The sequence below is a fragment of the Portunus trituberculatus genome, chromosome 44 (genome assembly GCF_017591435.1).
Source record: "Portunus trituberculatus isolate SZX2019 chromosome 44, ASM1759143v1, whole genome shotgun sequence".
Lineage (NCBI taxonomy): Eukaryota > Metazoa > Arthropoda > Malacostraca > Decapoda > Portunidae > Portunus > Portunus trituberculatus.
This window is the reverse complement of record NC_059298.1, coordinates 16,174,059-16,201,558: the sequence shown is the minus strand read 5'-3', so window position 1 is coordinate 16,201,558 and position 27,500 is coordinate 16,174,059. Positions and strand designations below refer to the sequence as shown.

Genomic DNA, 27,500 nt, shown 5'->3' with positions numbered 1-27,500 from the left:
CCCGCAAGGTCTGAGAATGCGGCCCCGGCACAAGAAGGAAGAATAATACACCACTGTCCGTATTATGACACGTTGCGCTCCCTAATATGGATTCAATGGACCACGGGTAGAATTAGCTGGGTTCTTATAGTGTGCTTTTCTTATTAACTGTGCAGTTTTTGTTAAACGATTAGGTGAGCCATGCAAATGCTCTATGATGCCCCAGGAACACCCTTTAACGTATCAAAAAACTGGGATAAGACACCGCACTGTTTCAGTGTTCTGCCAAAAGAGTAAAAATCCATATACTTATCAGGGTGTTCATAGTTAAAGGAATCGCCGCTCACAGGTGACCGCCATTAAGCTGCTCACAAACCTGGCCACGGTGTTTGCACAATTGCCATATATATAAGCAACCTGACTCCATCGTGGGAGGATGAACGGGATTTTTATTTTCTTGATCCCACACTATTCTATCAACCCGTCAACCCTCCACCATGCCATCCTCTTCCTCTCCAACACGCCTCTGTGCTGCACGGTGACTTGTCCTGTGTGCTGTTGGTGCATCTAGCGACTTAATTTTTTCAGAAGACAATAGAGGACACACGTGATAAATTCATATACAGTAGGTAGCAAATGCTGACTGACTCCAATACGACCACAAAACTGCTGATAACTTTTCGTGGCATTTCTTACAATAAAAATATATCACTGTCAATGTAGATAGTGATTGAGATTCAAGCTATAATAAACAACAACATATCAAAATAAACTAAAGCAGATTTCAACCTTTCCGATAGCAATGTTTCTCTATTCATGGTATATATATATATATATATATATATATATATATATATATATATATATATATATATATATATATATATATATATATATGATGACACAACGCGGCTCCACGGCTATCAGACTCCATGCAGTGTGCTTCGACTTGACTTGGAATCAAGGCCACCATCAGACCCATCATCACATCACCGCCACGACTGCCTTCAGGCCTCAAGATTACAAGTCTCCAGCTCCTACACTCCAAGGCGGAATATGCTTTGGAATAAAAAATTCTTAGAGTCATACTACAATACGTAAATGTGAATAAAACTAGGAAATGAGATTTTCTTCCACAGCGGCACTTTCCAAAACTGAACCGATATCAAGTGCAGTGGTTAACGAAATGTTGCAGACTCAAGCAGTCCTTCCAACATGTCACAAAAATTAGAGTGACGCTGCTCACCTGTGGTCTGAGCTGAGCAACTGACTGCAAGATAAAATTTTACTATATATAAGGAACAACATAAGCGGTGAGCAGTGACGGCCATGCAGTAGACATCTCCACACCATTTGCCCTGTGCCCCTATTCATATCATAATCAACCTCTCATTTCCCTGGAGAGAGAGAGAGAGAGAGAGAGAGAGAGAGAGAGAGAGAGAGAGAGAGAGAGAGAGAGAGAGAGAGAGAGAGAGAGAGAGAGAGAGAGAGAGAGAGAGAGAGAGAGAGAGAGAGAGAGAGAGAGAGAGAGAGAGAGAGAGAGAGAGAGAGAGAGAGAGAGAGAGAAAGCCGCTTCTTTCAATCCTCTCCAACCTCTTGTTAAGGCGGGTCCACACGTGTCAATTTGTAACTGAAATTCCAAATCCGTAGTTTCCGACAGAATATAGGTGCCTAGCGACTGAAAAAAAAAAAAACTTGCAAAACAAGACCGACATGTTGGTCTTCTTCAGTCGATTTGCGCCTTTGTTTACATTGTGACATCACGGAGAAAGGTTTGAAAATGTGGTGTCCAGATGTAGAGAAGATGTTGGAGTTTATGGAGAGAAAAAAAAAATAAATAAATAAATAAATAAAATAAAATAAAATAAAATAAAATAAAATAAAATAAAAAAGCTTACGAAAATCGTTCGATGAGATCGCTGCCACTCTCCAAGAATCGTTTCCCTCTATGCAGGGTGATGTTGGAGGTGAGGACTGAATACTTGTGATGATTTAATTTGATCGTCACCGGAGGAAGACATTTTGTTGGGTAGCTGCTTGTTGACGTTCACTTCTCGCCAACCAACCGATACTTCCCAGTCGCCAAGTGTGAACGTAACCCGACTACAAGGGCTCAGCCGATACTTCTAGCGACTTGCAATTTCAGTCGCAAATTGACCTAAATCTTGTAATCATCCAATCACTTCTGAATAGGCCTGCTCTTTTCTAATGCATGTGATCTCTTCCTATTCCTACACAGTTCCAAGAGCCACGACCGTATTCCTCAACATGCCACGCTAACTCTTCCATTGAACAGGCGTGAGTGAAATTTAATTGGGAACCTCCACGATGTTTTCATGACTGGGTTCTACATCACCAATGGGAAACGTCAAAGATAACTAAGAACTTCCATGATGTTTTCTATTATTAATTCTAAGGCTGTTGTGACAGTCTTAGCCTTTGCAAGGGTTCCATATCACCAACAGGAACTAACGCCAGTGAGAACCCTTTAATTCTGTAGCATTAAAAAAAAAACATTCTAATGAGAGCAGAGCGATAAATAATACTACCACATCAATCTCAACCCTAAGCATCATTCCCGGTCAAAAACATAGGCGCAATTCGTTACATTTACACCAGAACTTAATATATTAATAATAGTCTTGGTTATAGCGCTGCGCCACCTATCACTCAATTTGTTATATTTACATTACAACTTCGTAGCAAGCCTTGGGTAACACTGAGCAGCGCATCCCTCACAGCCAAGGGTGCTCAGCTGTCAAGTTGAGGCGACAGGTGTGGTATCTGCTGCCATAAGAACATCAGGGCGGGGCGGGGCGGGGCGGGACAAGGGCTGCTGAAGGATACGGGGCGACACAGCACATCCCAATTATCCCAGCAGCCGGTCGCTATCTAGTTACCAGGTCCGGTTTAAATGCGAAAAATTATGTACAATTTAAGTCCAATTACTTTCTCCTGGTCTTATTGCGGCAAAATGGGAGGAAGGGACAGGAAGAGGAGAGAGGAGAGAGAAAGGAAGTGAGGGAAGGGGGGAGCTGAGGAATGTCCCCGTGGCCGCCATTACTCAGGTGACAACTACCGAGGAAGAGCAGTCGTAAACAAAATGAAGGCTGGACTGACTGAGGAAGAGAGAGAGACTGGGAGGGAGAGAGGGAGGGAGAGACCAAGAGAAGAGAAAGAGTGCGTGGGGAAGGGAAGGGGGTTGCGTGTCTGTCATCAAGAATTGTCGCTGGCCACAACCTGACCAATCCCCGCCCATCGCTGACTCCGCCCACCTTGCCCCTCGGCTAATCAACAAGGACTCCCCTCTCCCCCCCCCCACACCTCTTCTTCCACTCCTCCTCCTCCTCCTCCTCCTGCGGCTGCCACCAAAAGCCATCCTCGTCCACATGACTAACAACCTAAGCTAATTACTCCCTTGTCCCTGGAACTCTCTCTCTCTCTCTCTCTAAAATAGTGCAGGATACCACAAACAGCCTCGTAAGGGCCAACGGAGATAGTGTTCTTTACTCTCCCATTCTCTATGTAAATCAACACTGCATACGCTAAACAGAATGACAAAAACGGTGAAAATTATGTAAAGAAAAACAATTCATCTCAAATAGAATAATAAAAAAAAACCCATGAAATTTATGTATAAAAAAAAAAAAAGTTAATCTCAACAGAAAGGACTAAGCTAACAACCACCACCACGACCACCACCACCACCATCATCATCAGCAGCAGCAGGCAGAGCGAAATCATAAATTCGAGGCCAATTGTACCACCAGCACAGCTCGAGGCCACGGACACTAAAGCGCCTAAAAAGTGGTTTCCGGGAACTTGTACGATTGTGATAAGACAAATAATTATTGCACGGCATTCTTCCACTGAGAACACTAAAGGCAGTGCTTGTGTGTGTGTGTGTGTGTGTGTGTGTGTGTGTGTGTGTGTGTGTGTGTGTGTGTGTGTGTGTGTGTGTGTGTGTGTGTGTGTGTGTGTGAGTGTGAGAGAGAGAGAGAGAGAGAGAGAGAGAGAGAGAAGAGAGAGAGAGAGAGAGAGAGAGAGAGAGAGAGAGAGAGAGAGAGAGAGAGAGAGAGAGAGAGAGCCACCTCAACTGATGATACATACTGCAATATAGTCTCAACTAATAAATCTTACTTCAAAGCTGACTCTCTAACACCTAACAAATCCACATGCTACAAGAAAATCAACTAGCTCTCGCTCTTTCTCCCTCTCTCTCTCTGGGTTACTCATGCACAAAATACAGTTACATGCTTTTTTTCAGTAGTCCCACAAAACTTCTCTAAGTGTCTGAGGATTTCAAATAAGCAATGTCAAGAACCTGAGCAGAGGGAATGACCGGATACTTGTACTGGGACCAGGAGGAATGGGGCAAGTCTAGCTGAACGGGCAAAACCTAGTCTTTATGCTCCAATATGTCATTAAGTATGTTCGACCAATGCAGACTATTGCGAGAAGCCACCTAGATGACGGCAATAGGCTAAAACAGTAGAGTAGGTATGTCAGTGCTCTCTGTTGTGGTTTCTGTGGTGGGTGAAATAGTAAGTTTTCGATGGCAGTAATAAATGAAAGTAGCATTACAGGGAAGCTGGAAATGTTCAGTTAAGGATAGAAGATTACTCTCTGTTGTTGTGTTGTTCTTCATGGTAGTATTTGTGACTGCATACTCAAAAATTCAAATATAATGTTACAAGGTTATATAAGTTTGAATGAGAAAGATATGCTTGAATTTCCTGCTTTTCATTATTTCTTAGGGTGCAAACTTGAGTAAGAAGCAGTAAAATATTTAGTGCCTACAAGGTAATATCTGTTAACTAACATGGATATTTTAGTCAATGTGAAGGTAGAGTACAATACAGATATCCTATAATTCTCCTTTATATAATGCAATAGTTTTTCATAATAAAAGGAAAATCGTCACCCATCAAGAAGTATCTTATTCTTGTACCTCACACTTCTCTCAGGTAAAGTTTTCCAAGTGGGTAATAAAATAACCGAGGTGTGGCACACATATGTGATCTCTATTCATTTCTCATTCTTTCATCCTTCCCTCCAAAAAAAGACAAAAAGTCATCAGTAATTTTTTTTGAAAACTTTACTGAAGTCTTTTCAGTTCTGCCACATTATTCTTAGCATGGATTATCAAGTCCTGTTCTCCATCTCCTTTGGTACAATGCAAACAAATAGTACAAGTGAGACATACAGTGATCTGTTTCAACAAACCATCTTTCCAGTAACCATGTAATGCTTTTCTTTTCATGTCTTCATAATTCCATCTTAACTATAGGACAAAATGGAATTATAAAAACAAGGATCTGAGTGTTATATATATGTAGTATTTCAATGTTCTGAAGGAGAATATTTAAACCAACACCAGTTAATATAGAAAACCAGGAAAAGTACATTTAAGTAAAGAAAGAGAAAATGGAAGTTCAAACCTCCTTCAGTAAATACCATGCATATACATCAAAATACAATCTTAGAAAAAATGTTAAATATTACTCTTTCCATAAGATTTAAGCATAGATTCCAAGAGTAAGAGTGAAGGATACTCACCTGCCTAATTAACTGTGTGTAATGCACTTTTTTGTTTAAGAGGCAGTGTATGAAGCATACAAAATGTAACAAATACTTTTGTTGATACTTACCACTTGTTCTTTTTCCTGATGTAGTCTTTCTCTGACATGTTAACAAGGTAGATCATGGGTTTACTGGTGATGAGAAGATGCTTATTCAGAATCTCAATCTGAAAGTTGTGAGAAAAATAATTAAATAAAAAAGGAAATTAATAAATAAAATACAGAATAAAATATACAAAATAAATAAAATATAAATAAAAAAATAAATAAGCAAGATCAATAAATAAAAAGCACTTTTGATATGTAGGATCACAATATAACTTTGTTTATGTCAGTGAAACAAAAGGCATGAAGCATGGCTTACCTTTCCCTATCACACACTACATTTCTACAATAGAATCATTAAATATAGTCTAAACTGCCGCTTTGATAACTCCTGATGCCTTCTTCATGGAATGTAAGGAGCAACACTCACCTCCTTGATGTCCCAGTCAGCAAATCGCACCTGCTTCTTCTCCTCTATCAGCAGATTCCTTATCTTACAGATACAATCATACTCTGGCTTGAGCTTCTTGTCCCCACCACGCTCCACCAGCTTGAACATCTTCTCATACACAGTCTCAATGTACTCAATATCCTGATCAACAAAACAGAAACAAAAGGTCAGAAGAAATTTTTGTAAGCACAATCTTGCAAATAATCTAAATGTGGGGTTAAAGCATGGAAACTAACAATAACAATGAATGTGTTGGTGATATCAATAGCATTCCCTATTCAAATGATGGTAAAAAATTATTCAACTTTCTCTGTTGATAACTGTATCTGTAGGTACTGTACATTACACTTATCTTTTACTTTCTACAAGAAAAAAAATTAGTTCTGTAATCTTTCACTTCATTAATAAAGTGAAAAAAATGGACGCAAGGTAATTATGAAGCAAAGATGAGGAAGATTCATTAGATGCTAAATAACTAATACACTAACATTATTTGATCAGAATAAAATAAAGATGCATGAACCAAAGGAAAGAAAAGACAACTGTGAATTGAAGGAAAAGAGAACTGTTGTTGAATGATCAACAGACTGACTTAATGAGCCCAGCCACTCTTGCTCCCCAAATCCCACAGTCCAGGCTCACCTTCAGCCGAAGCTCATCCAGGATAATCTCCAGATCCCGCACGGGGTTGACGTCGCCCTCCACGTGAGTGACATCATCATCATCAAATGCACCTTGCAGAGAGAGAGAGCAGAGTATTAACATTTAAGATCAAGGATGAGACAATTGGAATATTTTACATAAAGATGAAGATTGCATACTATAAGATAAATATGAAGAACTGGCTAATATATGGTGAAAAAATAATAATTTGATATATATAGAGATGTAAATATATATAATGCAAGATTAACAAAATTACAAGAAAATTACATGTGTGCGTGCGTGCGTGCGTGTGTGTGTGTGTGTGTGTGTGTGTGTGTGTGTGTGTGTGTGTGTGTGTGTGTGTGTGTGTGTGTGTGTGTGTGTGTGTGTGTGTGTGTGTGTGTGTGTGTGTGTGTGTGTGTGTGTGTGTGTGTGTGTGAGCTCTTATTTTGGTTGCCCTCTACCAGTAAGGGTATACAAATAAGTAGCATGCACATACATATATGCATGCTTCAAAGACAACATTCACAGACAAATAAAGTATATCTGTTCAAAGGATCAATATATCTTGGGTACACTTTCAATATGCAATATTTCACTGGATTAGACATGTACCTTTGCACTCATTCTGCTCCCTGCTGAGTGTTGTTAACTGTTACTTTTGATATCTGTCTCTACAAGGTTGCATGCACCAGTTTGTGTAATTTTACCAAACACGAAGACAACAAAAAAGATTGAATACACTGAAAGCAATGGTTGCCAAAAAGGAGAGCCAATCTTTAAAAATAGAGTTCCAAGTGTTAGAGTGCATGGAAGAAAAGGGACAAGAGGAAAATGAAATATGTAAGAACATACAAATCCAAGGAGATAGTACAAGGACAGAATACAAGCAAGCTTTCCATTCCAGCCACTCCACAAGAATTCTTGGAAACGTAAGTCAAACACAGATGGAAAGGGAAGCCCAACATGAAAATCATTGAAGAACATCTCATATAATGTTACTTATGATTTGAGTTAATAGTTCACAGAGTCTGTGAACAGATAAGGAATATTGGGAAATAGCATTTTAAACAATTAACTTACAATAAGAAATACACACCTGATGGCCAGTTTAGAATGATTTTTTTATGAATGCATTATAGTGGTGTGACTTTCCTATCACTTAAGTATTAAACAGATAAATTATCCTTTAATAACAAGGATGGCTCAGAACTACACCTCTTCTTGTAAATCTAAAGAAATGCTATTTAACAAATACCTTTATAAATCAACATACAGTAGCTCAAGCACAAAAACTGGAGCTCATAATTAAAATTAATTTTTCATTTTGGGTGTAAGAAAACTGCACATTCATGAATGCAGATTAATAGAAAAAGTTCTAGCAATAAAACATAATTCTTGCAGCCAATGAATATGAGAGAGCCATTGTTTCAAGAGGCAGCCTTACGAGTGAGGTGGAAGAGGGCATCACAGGCCTTGATGTGGGACAAGAAGGCATTCCCAAGACCCTGACCCTCAGCAGCACCCTTCACCAGGCCAGCGATGTCCGTCACGTTCAGGAAAGCAGGAACTTTGCTGCAGGACAAAATATTAAGTACTGAGTAAGCATATGGTTTACCTATGTATTATATGATATCTTTAGCAACTTGAGTAAATATTTAGGAACAATCTTTTGTTCAGTTAGCATAATTTCTATAGAGCAAAAAAGACCTATTCCTACTTAGTGAAAGTACTATATATGAGTTAGGCAATCATATGAAAAAGCAAGATCACTAATAAGACATTTTAAATTACTAATACTAATATTATAATCACTAGAAAAAAAAAATGCTATTTATTTCTAGGAACTATTTCTACTAATAAGATACATTATCATTTTAATAAGTAATCAAATAATATGAAAAAAAATATAGTTATAATATTTTAATGATGGTTCTTTTCTATATCTAATGTAGATGATAACATGGATACTACACTCACAAAGGAATATACAAAAACGAAAACACAAAATTCATGAGTATACAATGTATACATAGCTATTGTGTTTACTATTAAATATTTAAACAAATGATGAAAATGAGAAATAATAATCCATCACTTCTAGATCTCACTTAAGCGAAAGACTACTAATTATTTTGTTCTATACTTGTTACTACCCATGAAGCATAATACATGTATGTAAAGATCCTCCCAATTCTTCTCACTCTTTCCCTACAACAAAACTCAATAATCACACAATATATCACTTCTAACACTTCAGGTAACAGTAGATGACTCTGGGAACACAGCACACAAGCAGAATTACCTGGCTGGCTTGTGGAAGTCAACCAGGTAGGTGAACCTTGCATCAGGCACGGGAACCCTACGTGCAAAGGGAACAGACTGTTAAAATCATCTATCATAGTACTGTGTGTGTGTGTGTGTGTGTGTGTGTGTGTGTGTGTGTGTGTGTGTGTGTGTGTGTGTGTGTGTGTGTGTGTGTGTGTGTGATTCATGTCTTGTATATAAAACAACTTATTTAATGACTAACAAAGAAATATAACAAAACATAAACAATATGTCAGTCATTTGCCACATTCATTATGAGAGGGAAGTGTTAACATTACTTGTATTTTCTGGTAAAATCATGTGATATTCATGATATCACAATAATGTATGCCATGTAGATGGCACTGATCTCACATGGTGCTTATGATAAAATATTACACATATATGCATGGCAACAAATATAAATAGCTATATGGATTTCCACAAAGTTTTTGCCACCACATTTATCACCACTAGTATTTGGAAACCACAAGTCACACCAACTCTCTCACACCACATCCTCAGCCACACTGGTCACCAAAGGAACATACAGGGAACTAAATAACAATGTGACATGCCACAGGGAGCAGCATCTGGCTTGCCCACAAGGACATCACATATACATTCTGCAAATTGATGCCTACTGTCACACTGATTACAGGCCCAGACAAAGCAGGCCTAGATCCTAAAGACAGTCCATAATTATAGTGACCTTCACATCTACAGCACAATGAATTTCTACTTTTATGCTCATTATCTATAAGGGTGATTCCATATGAACTATGTATTTAATATGATGAATATACATTTTCTAGTTTACTAATTACACTGATTCAGAAAAAAAAATCTATTTAAAACCATACTGAAAGTAACATCCCTATAGGATCACTATATATGGTCTTCAGATGTATGTTAACAAGTAAAAGTATTTGCTGAAGAACTGCATTCAAAGCATTTATCAAATAACACACACACACACACACACACACACACACACACACACACACACACACACACACACACGGGAAGATGATTGTATACACATAAAAGGTATTTGATAATATTCCATGCAAGGAACTAAAATTGAGATTGAAGATACAAGAAGACTGAAGAGAATTATTAAGAACTGGGTGAAGAGAACCTGATGGGGTAGATAATGCAACCAGCAGTAATAGATGAAAAATTAGAGAGGAGGGAAGTGACAAAATGGAGTACCACAAGGACCAGTCTTGACACCAATGATGTTTCTTATATAGTACTTAAATTATATGCCTCAAGGAGTGAACAGTTACAATATTTTCCTTGCAGATTATACAAAATTGTCAGGGAAGAGAAGCCACAGGGACTGTGAAAATGTGTAGGATAATTCAAATAAGAAAAATGAATAAGATAAGAAATATGCTTTAACACAAGTAATAATCATGTCATGGAAATGAGGAAAAATAAGATCCTACATAGACATATATACTGGAAAACAATACATGTACATAATATCACAAAAATAGAAAAAGCTTTAGAAGTAATGATGTAGGATAGCACATCAACAAAGCCAATAAAACAAGATATCTGGAAATATGTATAGGATATTAAGGAACATAAGGTTGATTGTTCACTTCTGGTATGAGGACTATGAAGATGATTGCCATTTGCCACAGTGATAGTAGCTAAAGTGGACAATGTGGAAACTGTAAGGTCATCTAAAAAGTGCATACATTTGAAAAATAGAAATAATTCCATACACAGATATTGTAAATAAAAAAATTAAAAGATAAAATAAAATACAATGGAGGAATGCTGCAACAAAATTTGTTGCAGCCATTATCATTGAGATCATTTAATGATCTCTATGATAATGGTAATAAATGTACACAAATGTGACTAAAAGATATCCTTACAATCACTGGATACTTATTTTCATTGGGGTCAATGGTGCAGAAGGGGAAGTTCTCAGCCTGAGCTGAGGACTTGGTGAGCACATTGAAGAAGGTTGACTTCCCCACATTGGGCAGACCCACGATGCCCACTTTGAGGTTGGTCCCCACACGGCCAATCAGGGGCTTTGGCTCAGGCACCACTGCTTTTTTGGGTGGCATGTCTGACTACTGAAATGCAAATACTTATTTAATAAATTTTGTTTTCCAACATTTTCTGGTAAATCTCTTTTTTAGTAGCATTTTTACTTATAGTTAGCTACAATGATGTTTGTGGTTCATACACCACAAAATCAAAGCAGGAATATTTTGATACAATACAAAAAGCACAAAAGGTAGAATCAAACATAATCAAGTCAAATGGGATAATATATTCTCATCAATTCCATGATAACATTTAAACATATACAGCAAAAAGTTAAAAGATAAACAAAAGCATTTAACATCAAGGTATGCCACAGTAGCTAATCTTATCAAGAAAACACTAATCAACATTATTCCAGTGTTATTCAAATGGAAGAAAATCCTAATCATTATCTTTAAATCTGAAGGCAAGGATTGGCTCCAATAGTACAACATTCTTTCTCATCATTGACACATAAAAGAGAGAGAAAAAAAAAAAAAAAAAAAATTACTTAGTGATACTGTCATTATAGATGTGGGTGTCAGCAAAAATTATCATGACAACCAATAAATTGACAACAGAAACCTTATCAGCAAGAATGGATCATCAATAACTTGGCGATAAATACAATAGTGCCTTGCGATAACGGACACTTCGGGGATGACAGGTTGTCCATTACTGTGAATTGTCCATTACTGAGAGTGGTTTGTCTGTGAGATCCTTAAACATCCCATTTCCCTTTTTTCAGTAATTCATTTTCTTTGAATAATGAGAAAATGTTTTTATTTCATAATTTAATCCGTCTTATTCTACACTCAAAGTTAAAATAAAAGTTTATTATTATTTAAGGAAAGTATAGTAAAGAAAATTTATCTAAGCAATAACACATGAATTAAAGATATAGCTTCCCATTTGGTGTAATGGCTGATTCCCATGAGGTTCAGTGGCATCCTTTTAATGACTGCCTAAAGGACATTGCTGAGGTGACAAAGGAATGAATAAAGACAAGGTATCGTCAAAGATGGAGTGAACTACCTCTACACTACTGCCATCTCCCCATAGGTCACAGGCTTGCCTTCTTTCTTTAATGCTGCTCCACTTCCTTACCATCTGTCTCTTTTCTTTCTTTCTCTCCATCTATTCTCTATATAAATTGCCCTGCTACAAACTCATCATATAGCCACCCTCACAGACAAAATAAAGCAGTAATCTGCAAAATAAATAGATGCTTTTTGGTGAGAGAGAGAGAGAGAGAGAGAGAGAGAGAGAGAGAGAGAGAGAGAGAGAGAGAGAGAGAGAGAGAGAGAGAGAGAGTGTAATCGCTTTCACCACTGACTCACTGATGAAATACTTTGATCATTATGTCATTTACATGAAGAAAAGCTAATCCACTTCATACTAAATTATCCTCAGTCAAAAGAAAAAAAGAAATGAAATTGCAGACCTCCAAAGACAAAAATCAAGTGATTGGAGAGTTTAAGTTTGCATTTGTTTGTCATCTGTACCTTTGTCAGCTGCTGCGTTCTCTCTTTCTCTCTATCTCTCTCTCTGTCTGGCAGTATCATTATCCTTGTTTGCCTAACAACATTGAAACAGAAATGCATAAGTAGCATTTCATTCCAGCAGGCTGTGGCTTCAACCAGCCCAGGACCACAAATCACCACAAGTGTCACTCTAGTAATAATCAAAGGCAAGCAGTCATCACTCTCCACCTAATTACAAGTTTTGTAAATTGTAGATGAAGAGAACTAGTTACAATGGTATCTAGCATGCTTTTTTTGACTTGTTTTACGTAGGGAAGAGGGCCAGCCAAGGGCAAAAAAAAAAAAAAAAGAAAGTTAGAAAAAAGCCCACTTAAGCGCTGGCTCTCCAAAGAGTACAAAAAGTGCCAAAACCGTCAGCCAGAATTAGGGGAGCAAATGCCTCGATACCTCCCTCTTAAAAGAAGACAAGTTGTAGGAATTCAGAAATACAGATGCAGGGAGGGAGTTCCAGAGTTTACCAGTGAAAAGGATGAATGATTGAGCGTACTGGTTAACTCTTGCATTAGAGAGTTGGACAGAATAGGGATGAGAGGAAGAAAGCCTTGTGCAGCATGGCCGCAGGAGGAGGGGAGGCATGCAGTTAGCAAGATCAGTAGAACAGTTACCATGAAAATAGCGATAAAATATAGAAAGGGATGCAACATTTCGGCGGTGAGAAAGAGACTGAAGACAGTTAGCCAGAGGAGGGGAGTTGATGAGACGAAGAGCTTTTGATTCCACCCTATCAAGCAAAGCTGTGTGACTGGAACCCCCCCAAACATGCGAAGAGTACTCCATACAGGGACGGATAAGGCCCTTATACAGAGTAAGCAGTTGGAGACTCAATAACCTAATTAGTTCTAAATGGCTGTTCAGGTATCAACCTTAACTATTGATACCTAATAAATCAGGTAATTCATTCTAATCTTAGCAAAACCTCAATTTTATAGATATTTCAATGCAAGTTTTTTTTTCATAATTTGATTTGTACATACTGCAAGTGAAGGCTGGTGATGGATAACGTAGATGATGAGGGGAGAAGGGAGGTCGCTGGAGGACGAGTCACCATCCATGAAAGTGTCTTTGTAATTTTTCTCCTTGTGTGATCACTGTGCTCACTAACACTTGCACTTTCACTAGATTCCTTATTTTCACCACTAATAAGCCTATTTGGTCCCATAATAAGTTTGTAAATAAAAAACTACAGAATGCAGAAGAATGTTGCTTTTCCAAGACTGAGGCAGAACTAAGGATGCATCCCGATATACTGTTTTATCAGTATTGCCAGTAAAACCAGTATCAGAATGGGACATTGGTGGCTGCAGGGGTAGGGGGAAAGGCCAGAGCTTTATGTGCAGCCATTAAATTAACAGATATTTTCACCACTAATAAGCTTTTGGTGTTAATGTAAGTTTATAAATGAAAAACTACAGACAGAACACACAAGAATGTTATTCTGATGAACGCGGCAGCACAACTAATGGAAGGGGGTTTACAATCACGTGTGTGGATGTTCGACTATTGAGTATTCTTTTGAGTATTAAATTGAACTTTTGCGTTCAAATATTGAAAAGTTCAACTATTACGATGTTGGAGTATTAAGTCTCCACTGTATGTGTATCCATCTGCACGGCCACTCAGGAACTATAGATTTGTGGGGAAAAAAGAAAGCTGCCATAATGGTCTCCAAAAAATTGGTTTGGTTAGGTTAGTCGAGTTCGTTATTGAGTGAAATCTGTTACTGTGAGGTCCATTATCGCGAGGCACCACTGTATTTAATCGCATTTGTGGATAAATACGACCTAAGACAACACAAGGCATCAAACTCGGTTGAGGTGCACATCAATCTTACGAAAATAACACGAAAACTGGTGAAGTCTGCCTACGTCTTTCTAGTAACTCCACCAGTAACAGGGAAGGATTCATATGTTTGTCACAGGCTGCAGCCAAGCTAACTTTGTCTGGCCTCTGCCAATCACAACTCATTCCATTAACTTTCTTTTAAGACAGAGGTGTTGAGACATTCATCCCTGAATTTTGACTTTTGATTCTCTTATGGAGACTACAATTCAAGTGAGCCTTTTTTTTCTAATATGTATTCAATTTTTTGCCCTTGGTAGTTCTCCCTTACATGGAGGAAAAAAAGGACCTGTGGGCTGTGTTGTCAATGTATACATAAAAAAATTGAAAAAAAAAAAAAAAAAAAAAAAAAAAAAAAAAACCACTTTCATTTGTCTCTTCTTTCTCTAAGATAATTTTGTAGCCAAAATGTTAGGAAATAAAGTACCTTGCCTACCCTACCCCTCACTTTACAGTTATGTTATATATGCTGTATACCATGTCTTAGTCTCCAATATCTTCCTAACAAGATGCTGCCAGCTCTTCCATACTTTGCACTCACGATCAATAATTACAATAATAAAATTAATTACAGTACCTCCTTCCTTCCTTACTCTTTCAAAAAACATAGTCTTGCTCTTGTCAACACTTATCTTCTACTTTTTCCCTTTATGTACAATCTCAAAAACATCCATCACTTTCTATAACAGCTCTGGCTGCAGCAACATACAGATTGTGAACAAGCCAGCATACCTGGCAACCTCAGTTACTTTAGTAGCTTTCATTTTTCTCATGCAAGTATCCATGTTTACAGTATAGGTAATAAACAAATTAGGTGTCATTATTAGAAGTGGTGCTCAAAGTTTGGCTTACTCCATCAACCATAACTTAATTAATTTTTGTTATAGCAATACATTTGCTCTCAAAATAAGCAGTATTCCTTCAGAATCAATAACATTATTTGATCTCGTGACTTTAATAAGAGTTTTTGTTTTTCTCACAACTTATGTAATGGTTTAGGAAGTGACACCTAATCTAATCTAAAATATAAACAGTAGAACCTTGAGTTACAAGTAATCTGTGATATAAACCATTGCTTGTTCAATATTTTGCTATGACTTGTGAGCCAAATTTGTCTTATGAGCTAACTCCAGGTATGTCATTATTATTAGTTGGCACAGTGAATGCTTAGCATTCTGACTGATAAGTTCAATTCATGTTTTTTTTTTTTTTTTTTTTTTTTTTTTTTGGGGGTGAGGAAGGATTTCTCTTGCTGTGCAAGTATTTTGTGCTGTTACTTAGTCTGATCATGAGTCCTAAGCAAGTGAGTGCAAAGGACAGTGGTGAGAAGAGAAAGCAGATGATGTCCACTAAATTAAATATGATATTAGAGAAAAAAATTAGTGAGGTTTGAAGGAAAAAGGAAATTGTAGTAACCAAGTTTAGCAGTAAAGTGTAGCATTATCAATGCAATGAGTAAGTTAAATTCAGTGATTAAGTAAGAGAATTTATGTTAATACAAACTCCTCCCATCTCCTCTGCCTGGCACCTACCTCCTCCACCCTCCACGTCCTCTAGCATCTTCCTTTTGTCCATGTTGTCTCATCTAAGAGGTGAATATACTTCATAAAACCAGTTCATTAACTGATTTTTCCTTTTTTTAATGTTTTATCATGATTTTATACAATATTTGTTTTTTGAATATTTTTTTTCTTACCTAAATGCATGTAAAAAAGTGTTAAGGGTGGGTAGAACAAATTAATGGCATTTCAACTAATTTCAATTGGGAAAACTGATTTGAGTTACAAGCAAATTGAGATATGAGCTCAGTCGAGAAATTAATTAAACTTGCAGGGCATGGTACCAAGTGTTGTATACTGTATATATATGTACATACATATACATGTATATGTATATATATATATATATATATATATATATATATATATATATATATATATATATATATATATATATATATATATATATATATATATATATATATATATATATATATATATATATATATATATATATATATATATATATATATATATATATATATATATATATATATATATATATATATATATATATATATATATATATATATATATATATATATATATATATATATATATATATATATATATATATATATATATATATATATATATATATATATATATATATATATATATATATATATATATATATATATATATATATATATATATATATATATATATATATATATATATATATATATATATATATATATATATATATATATATATATATATATATATATATATATATATATATATATATATATATATATATATATATATATATATATATATATATATATATATATATATATATATATATATATATATATATATATATATATATATATATATATATATATATATATATATATATATATATAATAAGTCTACATTAATAAACTTGGTAATAAATACATGTACACATATATTCAAAGCTGAACCCAAATGAACTTATTAAATTAGCATCTTATAATTATGCTTAAAAAACGGTTAAAAAGACACAAATACATACACAATTACATGAACATTATGAAAAATGTATGTGGTACTAAAGTATAATTAAGATTCAGCGCACCAGATGTTCCTCAGGCGGCAAAGAAGCAAGTGTAACAACACACTCTCATGATTATGAAAGTCTACTGTAAGGTGAAGGCCAGTCTACTTCAACGTATAAGAAAATGTAACGTAAATGATGGACACTGAAATGAGAATGAAATTTTAGAACTTTAGCTTTGTTTACCAACATACCACATGTCATTATAGTGTATACATATAATATAATTCAACTGTACTAGGTAAAAATTTTTTTCTGCATGTAGTGACACCAAAATGAAGTGCCCACCAATTTCTACCAAGTTTCCTTTGCTTTTGATATATATGACTAAAACAGCATTGAAGTAATATCAAGGCAACCAATAATTTCTTGCACATGGAGATATTTGTCTGGTTTCTTCCATGAAGCAAACTGGTAATCAGCAACAGCTTATGTAAACACAGTTGAGATAGTTGAAGCCTAATGTTTCAGTGGTCTGTTAGCTTTAACTACTACATGATATATAACACTTATTTTTCCTCTTGGCATTGCCTTCTTGATCATATTTTATGTATGCAGTGGAACCTCTGTTTTCGAACTCAATTTGTTCCTGAATGCGGTTTGAAATCCAAAATATTTGAAAACCAAAGCTATTTTCTCTATAAGTATCAATGCAAAGTGGATTAATCCATTCCCAGACACTCATCCACACTGACTTGGTGGCTTATGACACACTCCTACTGCTAAGATAGCTACTTCACAACTTCTCCAGCTCAGAAATGATTCAACTAGAAAGGTTATATGTATTGAATGACATAAAACTTATCAAAAGATGCTACTTAGAGCATTAGACAGTGTAGGTATTCTCTTTGTTGCTGATCTAGTAAGGGAAGCCTTACAGAGTGACACAGAGAGGAGCACCACCAAAATTATGGTAATCATAGTACGTAGATGTCTTGCTGGTGAGAAAAGCTATTTAGAAAATGCAGTTGTAACAGTGATGTCAAGGGTCATTGAGAGAACCACAGGTGACATGGGATTACTCATGAGCACTGAAAACACAAGGTGTTCTGTAAGGAACTCAAGTAGCAGTCCTTGTTCACAGCTTTGTTCCACGGAAGTAAAACAAGTTTCCCTGTTACATTATCAATGAAGAGGTCATGATGAGAGGGGATTTAAGGTCCAAGATCTACTGACAATCATACACTGTGTATTATTAGGATTTAATTTCATATCCCAGACACTAATCTTAGCAACCTTCCTGTTAAAGTGAATCAGAGACCAAATATATGTCATGGTTGGAGATGGAATAACTTCAATAAAAGTATCATCATCATGATATGCAACATGCTGGTTGTCAACACCAAACCACATATCATGGGTGTACAAGACAAAAAAAAAGCAAAAGGCTTGGAACACTTCCTTGTGGAACATCTGAAATCACATTTTCCTCTCAGTACAGTGACCATAGACATATGTTACTTGATAATTCATCACAAGTAATGGCATGTGACTTTTGGCACTGGCTGTATAAGTCATATATAGTCATTGCAAGTAATGATTATATAAATGAAGTCATGAGAGAAAATGAAACCCCAATAGGTAACTCTTCACCACTATGTTCGACTCTGCATTACTGTTATGAACACCTAAATCATATGTGTAAAGTAACTACATTCAGGTCTTGATTTAACGGATTAAAAGGGGGGGAAAATGTTTAGTCTGTTACTTGAAAAGTCTGTTGTTTGAAAATACCTACATTCAATAAATAATGGCATACAAAAAATGAATTTTGTAACCTAACCAGGTCCTGTATATATATACTATACCGTAATATAATAAGTTAAACGCTTTCCTTGTTTGGGAGACATCTTTGAACAAAACGAACACCAGAATTAAAGCAGCAATGATAATTTTTTTTTTTTTTATGTAAGAGGGAGAAATAACAAGGGCAAAATAAAAATATAAGGAAAAAAAGGCCCACTGGAATTGCAGCTTCCATAAAAGATTTGAAAGAACTGGTCAAAAGCCTGGGACAAATGTCTTGACACCTCTCTATTAAAAGATATATGTATATACATAGGTTCCCAGAGGTACGTATATGTGGTACAACCATGTCAATAGATATTAAGTCAGCCTCTATACTTGCCTCCATTTGAGCTTGAAATAATTTTTTTCTTTAATGATTTTATGACATATGTACTATGTAGTAGTATACATTATGTTATTTTCTAATATACTTCAACAAGATTTTATATGTTTTTTTGGGTTATGATATTTCTAAAGCTTGTGTCACACCAGACAAATCTACCCATTAATGAACAGAATGTCCATTACTGATTATTTGACCATTATTTTGTGGTCTTGAGTAGTCATTACTGAACAAATGTAACTTGTATATGCATGAAAAATCAAACAAAGGTAAAATAATTTTAGAGCAAGGTAAATTAAAAAAAAGGTATTCTTTTATTTCCTTCAATTCTTTGCAAAAAAAAAAAAAAAAAAAAAAAAAAAAAAAAAAAAAAACATCAACAAAGCTTATGAATCACATACCACTTCATAGATAAGAAGTTTTCTTTTAATATATTGCATTCATTATGGAAAATAAATCAGGGAAGTAAGCAAATTGTAACATAATGAAAATTCAACTTCTTCACAGTCAGAAACAACAAGCCTGACCTCCTCCTCCTCATCCAACCCCATGAAGCCAGCACCATGCACTCTTATCTAAGCCAACAATGAGATAAAAATAACATTCCCAATTTTGTCATGCACCATAATTTGTTTGTGAACTACTTACTTATCCAAGGAAATGATAAAATACAGCACACTGACATAGCATAATCACTAAGCTCAAGCTTGGCACCCTCACACCTACACAAAAATATCTTTGTAAAACCTGATACATGATTGGCTAAGTATCCAGCATCTTGAATACAATGGGCTAATGACAGGCACTGATATATGACAGGGGGGGCCGCCGTGGTACAGTGGAACCATGCGTGCTTTGGGATCCGAGGGGTCTTCAAGTGCACGGGTTCGAATCCTGTCCACGGTCCGAGTGTAGGTTGGGCTTCCTCATTCGGGGCAACGGTTTCCTAGCGGGTGGGCTTTGAGATAGGAGGTTTGAGATAGGAGGTACCCCAAAAAGTATCTCCTTTAGCCCATAAACTCCCATGAATAGTCCACATGGTAAAAAATAAAATAAATAAAAAAAAAAAAAAAGATAGCCTCAAACATAAAAAAAAAAACTGTGCAGCATAAAATGAGCACAGTATTTGAAAAGCACCAAGATCGTGCTTGATGGGGTCTAATATAAAAAGCCATGATCATACTTCATGAGGTATAAGGGTTAAATCTGAAATCCATCAAATGAGGGTCTATTATATCGATGGCCAAGTATATCAGTACCCATTTGATGATGGCAGCCAGCATACAAGAGCCAAATGGCAACTATCCTCTGTGTTTTAAGTAGTGCACACCTTATAATGATGCAGGCATCTCCCAACATCATGCTAATGCAAAATATCTCATGAAAATGTAGAAATAATTTCATGTGGAGCTTTTTTCTTAGTCACTCAAAATGAAAGGAAGACAAATCTACATACTGTATTTGATGGCTCTTAAGACAGACCTTTTCTCTTAAGATATGTCTCAGGAAATTATTCTGAATCACATGAGACCAATGTTCAGTATTAAAACAGCTGTTGGTGGCAACAGAGGCTCAAAAATCAAACTCCAGACATCTTTGCAGATGTAAACAAAGGGATGATTGGTACTACACCACAAAACAACTTTTTCTTTCAAAGTAACAATATATAACAGGTCATACTTGTTGGTAATTCAAATGGAATGTCACTAGTCAGAAAGAATTTGCCAAGTCCATGCACCACACATTGTATGAACCAAAACAAACGCAGTCAGTGTCGGTGATCTTGACACAGGGAAGCTTTGCTGCGTTCTTTAGCGTGATGCCATTACTCTTTCATACAATTAAAATTGCACCTGTCTTTTAATATTCTTACCAGGCATACATGTAAAAAAGATAAATAAATAAAAAAAAAAAAATATTAGCCCTGTCGTCTCTGACTCTCTCACAGTCACTGCCAATGCCATACACCAGGTATATGTTTACATCTTGCAAGTCACAGCAGGATTGGTGTGTAGCCTACTAGCAAATTAAATGTAAAACATTGGGATCTAAAGGCAGCGTCACACTAGCACTTTTTCCATTCTTGTTGGCGATTTCTGTCGTCTTTTTACTGTTCCGTCAACTCTTTTCATCATCTTGAGTCAGATGAAACACACTGTTTTCCTCTAGCATCAATTTTTAGTTAAATTAAGATCTATGGTTTTTAATCAACACTTTCATAATTAAATTTATTTCCTTGTTAATTAGAATGATGCTATAATTCCAACTTAATAAAATCTTAGTAAATTGATGTACAGTAATCGCCCACGTATCCGGATTATAGCAGCCAAGGCCCTGGCGGATATGCGGAATTTCCTCTCCCAACCCCTTATAAATTGAGAGAGAGAGAGAGAGAGAGAAAAAAAAAAATTAATAATAATGCAAATGGGTAAGAAAACAATGAATGAAAGCACATTAAATGTATAATCTGGAACAAAATTGGTACATAAGCAGTACAAGGGGTGGTGAGATGTACACACAACAGTAAAGGCAGCGTCACACTAGTACTTTTCTGTCAACTTTCTTTGTCGTGTTTGTCAACTGTAAACACACATGGCTGCCCCTTCAACCCCCAGCCAGCTGCTGCTATTTTTTCGTTGCTAATTTTGGCCTTTAATGCTCTTTATGAGAAACTCTTCAGACAGCTTTGTCCACTCATAAATGACAGAGCAGCTCATCTTGGCCATTTGCTACTTGGAAGCTCTGCCTTGGAGCATCTCACAGAGAAATGTAAACAAACAACTAAACCACTTTTTGCTGCTAGGCTGGAACAAAAAAATATAAATAAACAAATATATATATATATATATATATATATATATATATATATATATATATATATATATATATATATATATATATATATATACAGGCAACCCCCATTTAACGAAGGTTCACACAACGAAATTTCGCTATAACGAAGGTTTCATTTTACTACCATCTGCTCGTTTAACAAACACCAAACTCACTTTAACGAAGTTTTATCCAGGTAATTTTTTCCAAATTTGAAAGCCCCACCGTATCATGCAAGCTGAAAGGCTTTTGAATACACCAGGAGCTGCTGGTACTAAGGCCTGCCTCAGGAGAAATCCTGAGACACCTGTAGAATAAAGATCAAGATCAAGCCTCTCGTGGACAACACAGGCACTGCCGATACAAAGGCCTGACTCAGAAGAAATTCTGTGTCACCTGTAGCATCAAGATCAAGATCATCGCACCACTCACTCCCCAGTCAAAACATAACAGCGTCACCAGCAGCTCATCTTCCCTAGTTCAACTTACCACCAAAACACCCTGCAATGTGGCCTAACGTTCCTAAGAAGACCAGGAAGTGTCTTACTCTCGAAGTGAAGCTGGGTATTATTCACAGACAAGAGAGGCCAGAAAACTAATAACATTGCTCGCCACCATTTTGATTCCATCTACTGTCTACTATTTTCAAGTCAGCAGACTCTATTAAGAAGGCTGGTGAGACCGTATCTTCCTTGCAAGCTAAAAGAACCACCTGAACTCGTGACTCTACAATGGATAAAATGGAAAGCCTTGTGGAAATGTGGTACATAAGTTTTGTATGCGGTACCATGATGCGCACTTTGTTTACATTCCACAGGTTGCTGGTTAGTGTCTTTCCTGTTTCACTCTCCCTCCCTTCAAAAAGTTAAGATCATCTACATTATAAAGTTACGTACATACATACATTAGCGTTTATTATATGACTTCAATTAAACTACCTAAATGTTTAACTTCATAATTTTTTTACTTTCATTAAACCTTTTACTGTACTATGATGCACTCTCGCTTTGCTTACTCTCAATGGAAGTTCAAATCAGGGGTTAAACTTGTTATAATCGGTTCGCTTAACGAAAATTCGCTTAACGAAGTGTTTTTTAGGAACGTAACCCCTTCGTTAAGCGAGGGTTGCCTGTGTGTGTGTATATATATATATATATATATATATATATATATATATATATATATATATATATATATATATATACTTATCAAGATTCTATTAAATTGAAATTATAGCAACATTACAATTAGCAAGAAAATACATTTTATTATAAAAATGTTAGTTAGAAACCATAGATCTTAAATTAACAAAAAAATTGACGCTAGAGGAAAACGGTGTGTTCTGTCTGGCTCAAGACGACAGAAAAAGTTGATGGAACAGTAAAAATAACAATGGAAATTGTTGAAGACGCCGCCTTAAGTGCTGCCGCCTAGCGGGATTGAGGGATCACTCGCGCGGTATGTTTGAATATGCTTGGGGGGCAGCTCTGGATAGTGGCGATCCGGATACGCGGGTGATTACTGTATATATATTTGTATGTACATTTTATTTTTGTTCTAGCCTAGCAATGAAACATGGCTCAGAGGTTTGTTTGCATTTCTCTGGGACTGCAATGCTCTAAGGCAGAACCTCCAAGTACAGTACTAATTTGCAGAGATGAGCTGCTCTGTTGTTTATCAGTGGACAAAGCTGTCTGAAGAGCTTTTCATAGAGAGCATTAGAGGCCAAAAATAGCAATGGCTTGCTGGAGGTGAAGGGGCAGCCATGTTTGTTTACAGTTGACAAACACAACAGAGGCAGAGGCAAGCTTGTGTGTAATGGCGAACATCAACAAAAGTTGACAGAAAAGTGCTAGTGTGACGCCGTCTTTATAAAGATCAAAATGCATGTGGGTCTTCAAATATTAGCTGAAATCCTTCATTTCATGCTCATTTATCTTTTTTTTTTTCATTTCAATGTCTGCCAAAAGTGGGTGTGTCTTATGAGCCCATGCATCTTATATATTGGTGCTATGTAGAATGGTGAAACCATAAGATGCAAGTGTTGGCAATATTTACAAATAACTCATTACAAATGCAAATCCTACAAAAAACAATACACTTTCATGTACACCACAAAACTTTTTTTCCCTGAAACTAAAGCATTTTGAATCAGGTACTTCTGTGATTGGATGCAGGAGTTATGCTTCTACTAAAGTCAGCCAATAAAATTCATATCTTTTTCTTTTTGTTGAGTGCATGTCTCCAACAGTCAGGCACACATGCTATTGGTTGCATGGTTACAGTACATGTGTATATATAATGATAAGATGTGACTGGTTAATACAGCATTGAGTTTGACTGAGGAACATTATGCAATAATAATGTTGCTATGCTACAAATTACTGGCTTATGAAGCTAATTCTTCAGATAATGATCCCCATCTTTGGTTAAGAAGATCTGAGCATAATTGTTGATTTTAATTGAATGGACAGACAGATAATGTCAGAAAATTTGGAAAGAATCTAGACAATATATCCTTTCCAATGCATTAAGTATAATTTCATAATAACCAAATAAAGTTAAATATCAGTAATGACAATCACATAAATAGCTTCATTTTAATAGGAAACAAGCTGTGATGAGAGCTGCTCAGTGTCCAGATTCAGAAAGGAACTGGAAAACTTCCAGCAAACACTGCCAGATGAGCCACATGTCCCAGGCTACACAGCTTACTTCAAGGCAGTCTCAAACTCTATGCCAGATTAGATGGCTCGCCTAAAGGTTGACTCTAAGACTGGCAGCAGCAGTGAACCACCACAACAGTGAGGAAGACCCCCTAAATTCACCTAAGTAAATAATGTAAATAGGTAAACTAAACAAGGAGCTGCCACAATGTAAAATGCTAAATGAAACAAAGGACAGCATGACAAAATTCCATAGACAACTGTGCATCTTTTATCCTTGTACTGAATACCTGTAAGAAGTATTTGAAGGTATTATTTTACTTTAGCATGAACAGCAAGTTGGCTTTCGTGACCCTTCTCATCTTAAAGACCTTGTTCTTCTGATCAATTTGAACCCATACATACCAGTCGCAAATTGTTATTTATCAACTTTTTTCAAGATTAAACTCACTGCTGTGTCAATAGCAGGAGGCGACGCACCACCATATGCCATGGACAGGCCGGCACTGAGGAACACTGGTTTGGTGTGTGTATATGTTATATTATCTGTGCAAGCGCGATACATTATGACGGTGATTGGTTCTTTTGTTTCAACATGAAACCAGTAGCCAATAAAATTTTTTTTTATATTCATTCAGCCAATCATAGTGTTGTATTTCAGCGTGTGGCGAGAGAAGCAGCTCGATTTGTAATAATTGAATCAGTCTTAGGAAGATGTCACCGTGTGTTGGGTGTGGCACCGAAATGAGCTGCTCATGTTATTGTAAAAATTTACCCAGCCACCTTCTCTCAGTGACGTCTCCAGCGACGAGGAAGGACTGACCCACCAATAAGGTAATGACTTCCTATATATATTTTACCTATTGCAGTTAGGTTGGGTTAGGTCAGGTTAGGTTTAGGTTAGGTTAAATAAGGTTAGGTTTAGGTAAGTTTAGGTTTAAGTTAGGTTAGGTTAGGTTAAGTTAGTGTATATTCATTGAAAACAGGTAAAAATTTACCAGAAAAAAAAAATGCTTCGTTTTACCGGAAACTCTTATATCCACAACAGACGGGGGTAGGAGGAGGGATGATAAGAAAAAAAAAAAAAAACTGTTTTGCACTGAAAAGAAAGTGCATATTAATATAAAACAGGTCGAAATGTAACATAAGCAAGAAAGAGTTGGTTCGTTTTACCGCAAAATCGTGTTTCCGTAAGAACAGGGGAATTAAAAAAAAAAAAAAACTACGGATTTGTGATGGAAACGAAGTGCATATTCACTCAAAACAGGTCGAAATCTATCAGAAAAAAATATATTTCATCCCGAAGTGAGCTGTTCATGTTATTGTAAAAATTTTGCTATTTGAATGCTTACAGCCTTACATGAAACACATTATTAAGTCATAACCAATGAGATTACCTTGTACCTTGCTCGCCCTGGACCGGTAAACAGTGATGTAGGTGAAGTAAATGACATGCTCCATCTTCCCTGCCCTTTGCCACCACACAACCCTGCATAACACCCACCACTACAAGCAGGAAGCAGACTTTTGCTCCCATACGAGTGAACTATGTGGTGAACCAAAATACGCCGAGCAGCTGTCACGGCAGGGTGAAATGTGACCCACGCACTGTACTGTGTCATCTACACTCTCCACACAGCTCTGTAGGCCTCAGATGTGAAGCTAAAACACTGGTAGCAGCAGTGTGAAGGCAACTAAAGAGGAAAAGTGTGTGATGTCACAATTTACCTTTAAATTCCAGCGGAGGATGACGGCCGCGGACCAAAACAAACCCGCATGGACGAGGAGGGACGGAGGGTTACAAAATTAATTTACTTCATAATACTGAAAGTTTTGACTTAAAACAGTAAATAAATATACCAAAAAACACATAAACACGAATATATGAATGCCTGAACAGGAAACGAAGGAAAAAATTGCAAAACATTTCCCTAGCTCTAGTTTAATGGGCTACGAGCTTATAGTATTTATGAACGGGAATGAATTATAAAGAAATAGCTATTTTACGTTTGAATATGTCAGTAATTCAATATTTTTAGGCGAAATACATAGAAATATGCTTAATAGACATGTAATAGTGAAATATAATCACATCTACACCGTTTAGGTAAAGCGATGACGTCATTGTCACATCAACTAAACTAAACAACCAATAAATTCATGAATACATAGATACAGATAACAGATGAAATACTGCAAAGCATACAACTATACTCTCAGTATCGCTGCCTTTTAATTCTACGTACTTAATCCACTACCGGAGAAAGGCATGAATTTCCTTAATCTCTCTCTCTCTCTCTCTCTCTCTCTCTCTCTCTCTCTCTCTCTCTCTCTCTCTGACAAATGAGATTTCTTTGATTGAAATGGTAAAGACAGGGCAGTTTCTTGTATCTTCCATCTTTCCTAGTTCCCCAGTACCTACCTAATCCGAAAGTTCAATTGAATGGGTTTGGAGTGAAGGATGTGAAGGGCGCACAGGTTCAAATCTCCCTCTCGGAGCTCACAAATACTCGATGAGCATCCACTCCATCTCCATGTGTGGCTGGCACAGGCCTTTTCTGAAGAAAACCGGCCACCTGCCACACCTGTAATAGCGTCACAGGACTACTTTACTACTCCAGAGCTCTTAAAAATCACAAGATATTTGTAGACCTTAAAGAAATAAAATAAAAACAAGTATGGCTGGGATTATTCAAACAGGCGCACCTATAGGTAGAGATACTGCCTCCAGCGAGGGACAACTTTACCTCCTCCAGTAAAGTCTGAAAGTGTTTCTGGGATGCAATACATATTTTATTCTTTTCTGGTGATTTGATAAGG

The 27,500-nt window shown here is 36.4% G+C and overlaps 1 protein-coding gene and 1 long non-coding RNA gene across 2 annotated transcripts in view; one reads left to right on the top strand and one right to left on the bottom strand.

Annotated features, from left to right (window-relative positions):
• The window catches only part of LOC123519060 (obg-like ATPase 1), a 55,916-nt gene extending 29,354 nt beyond the window's left edge, over positions 1–26,562 (bottom strand). The window contains exons 1-7 of the mRNA XM_045280231.1: positions 26,409–26,562; positions 10,922–11,111; positions 9,008–9,068; positions 8,150–8,277; positions 6,700–6,791; positions 6,037–6,198; positions 5,631–5,728 (exon numbers count right to left, since the gene is read on the bottom strand). Of these exons, the coding sequence (XP_045136166.1) occupies positions 5,631–5,728; positions 6,037–6,198; positions 6,700–6,791; positions 8,150–8,277; positions 9,008–9,068; positions 10,922–11,102 (722 nt within the window). The 5' untranslated portion in view covers positions 11,103–11,111; positions 26,409–26,562. The remainder of the gene's footprint in view (positions 1–5,630; positions 5,729–6,036; positions 6,199–6,699; positions 6,792–8,149; positions 8,278–9,007; positions 9,069–10,921; positions 11,112–26,408) is intronic.
• LOC123519061 lies at positions 6,125–9,041 on the top strand. The gene is made up of 3 exons (XR_006678968.1): positions 6,125–6,223; positions 8,107–8,303; positions 8,963–9,041. It is a non-coding gene; the product is annotated as an uncharacterized LOC123519061 (long non-coding RNA).
• Positions 26,563–27,500: the final 938 nt, after the last annotated feature.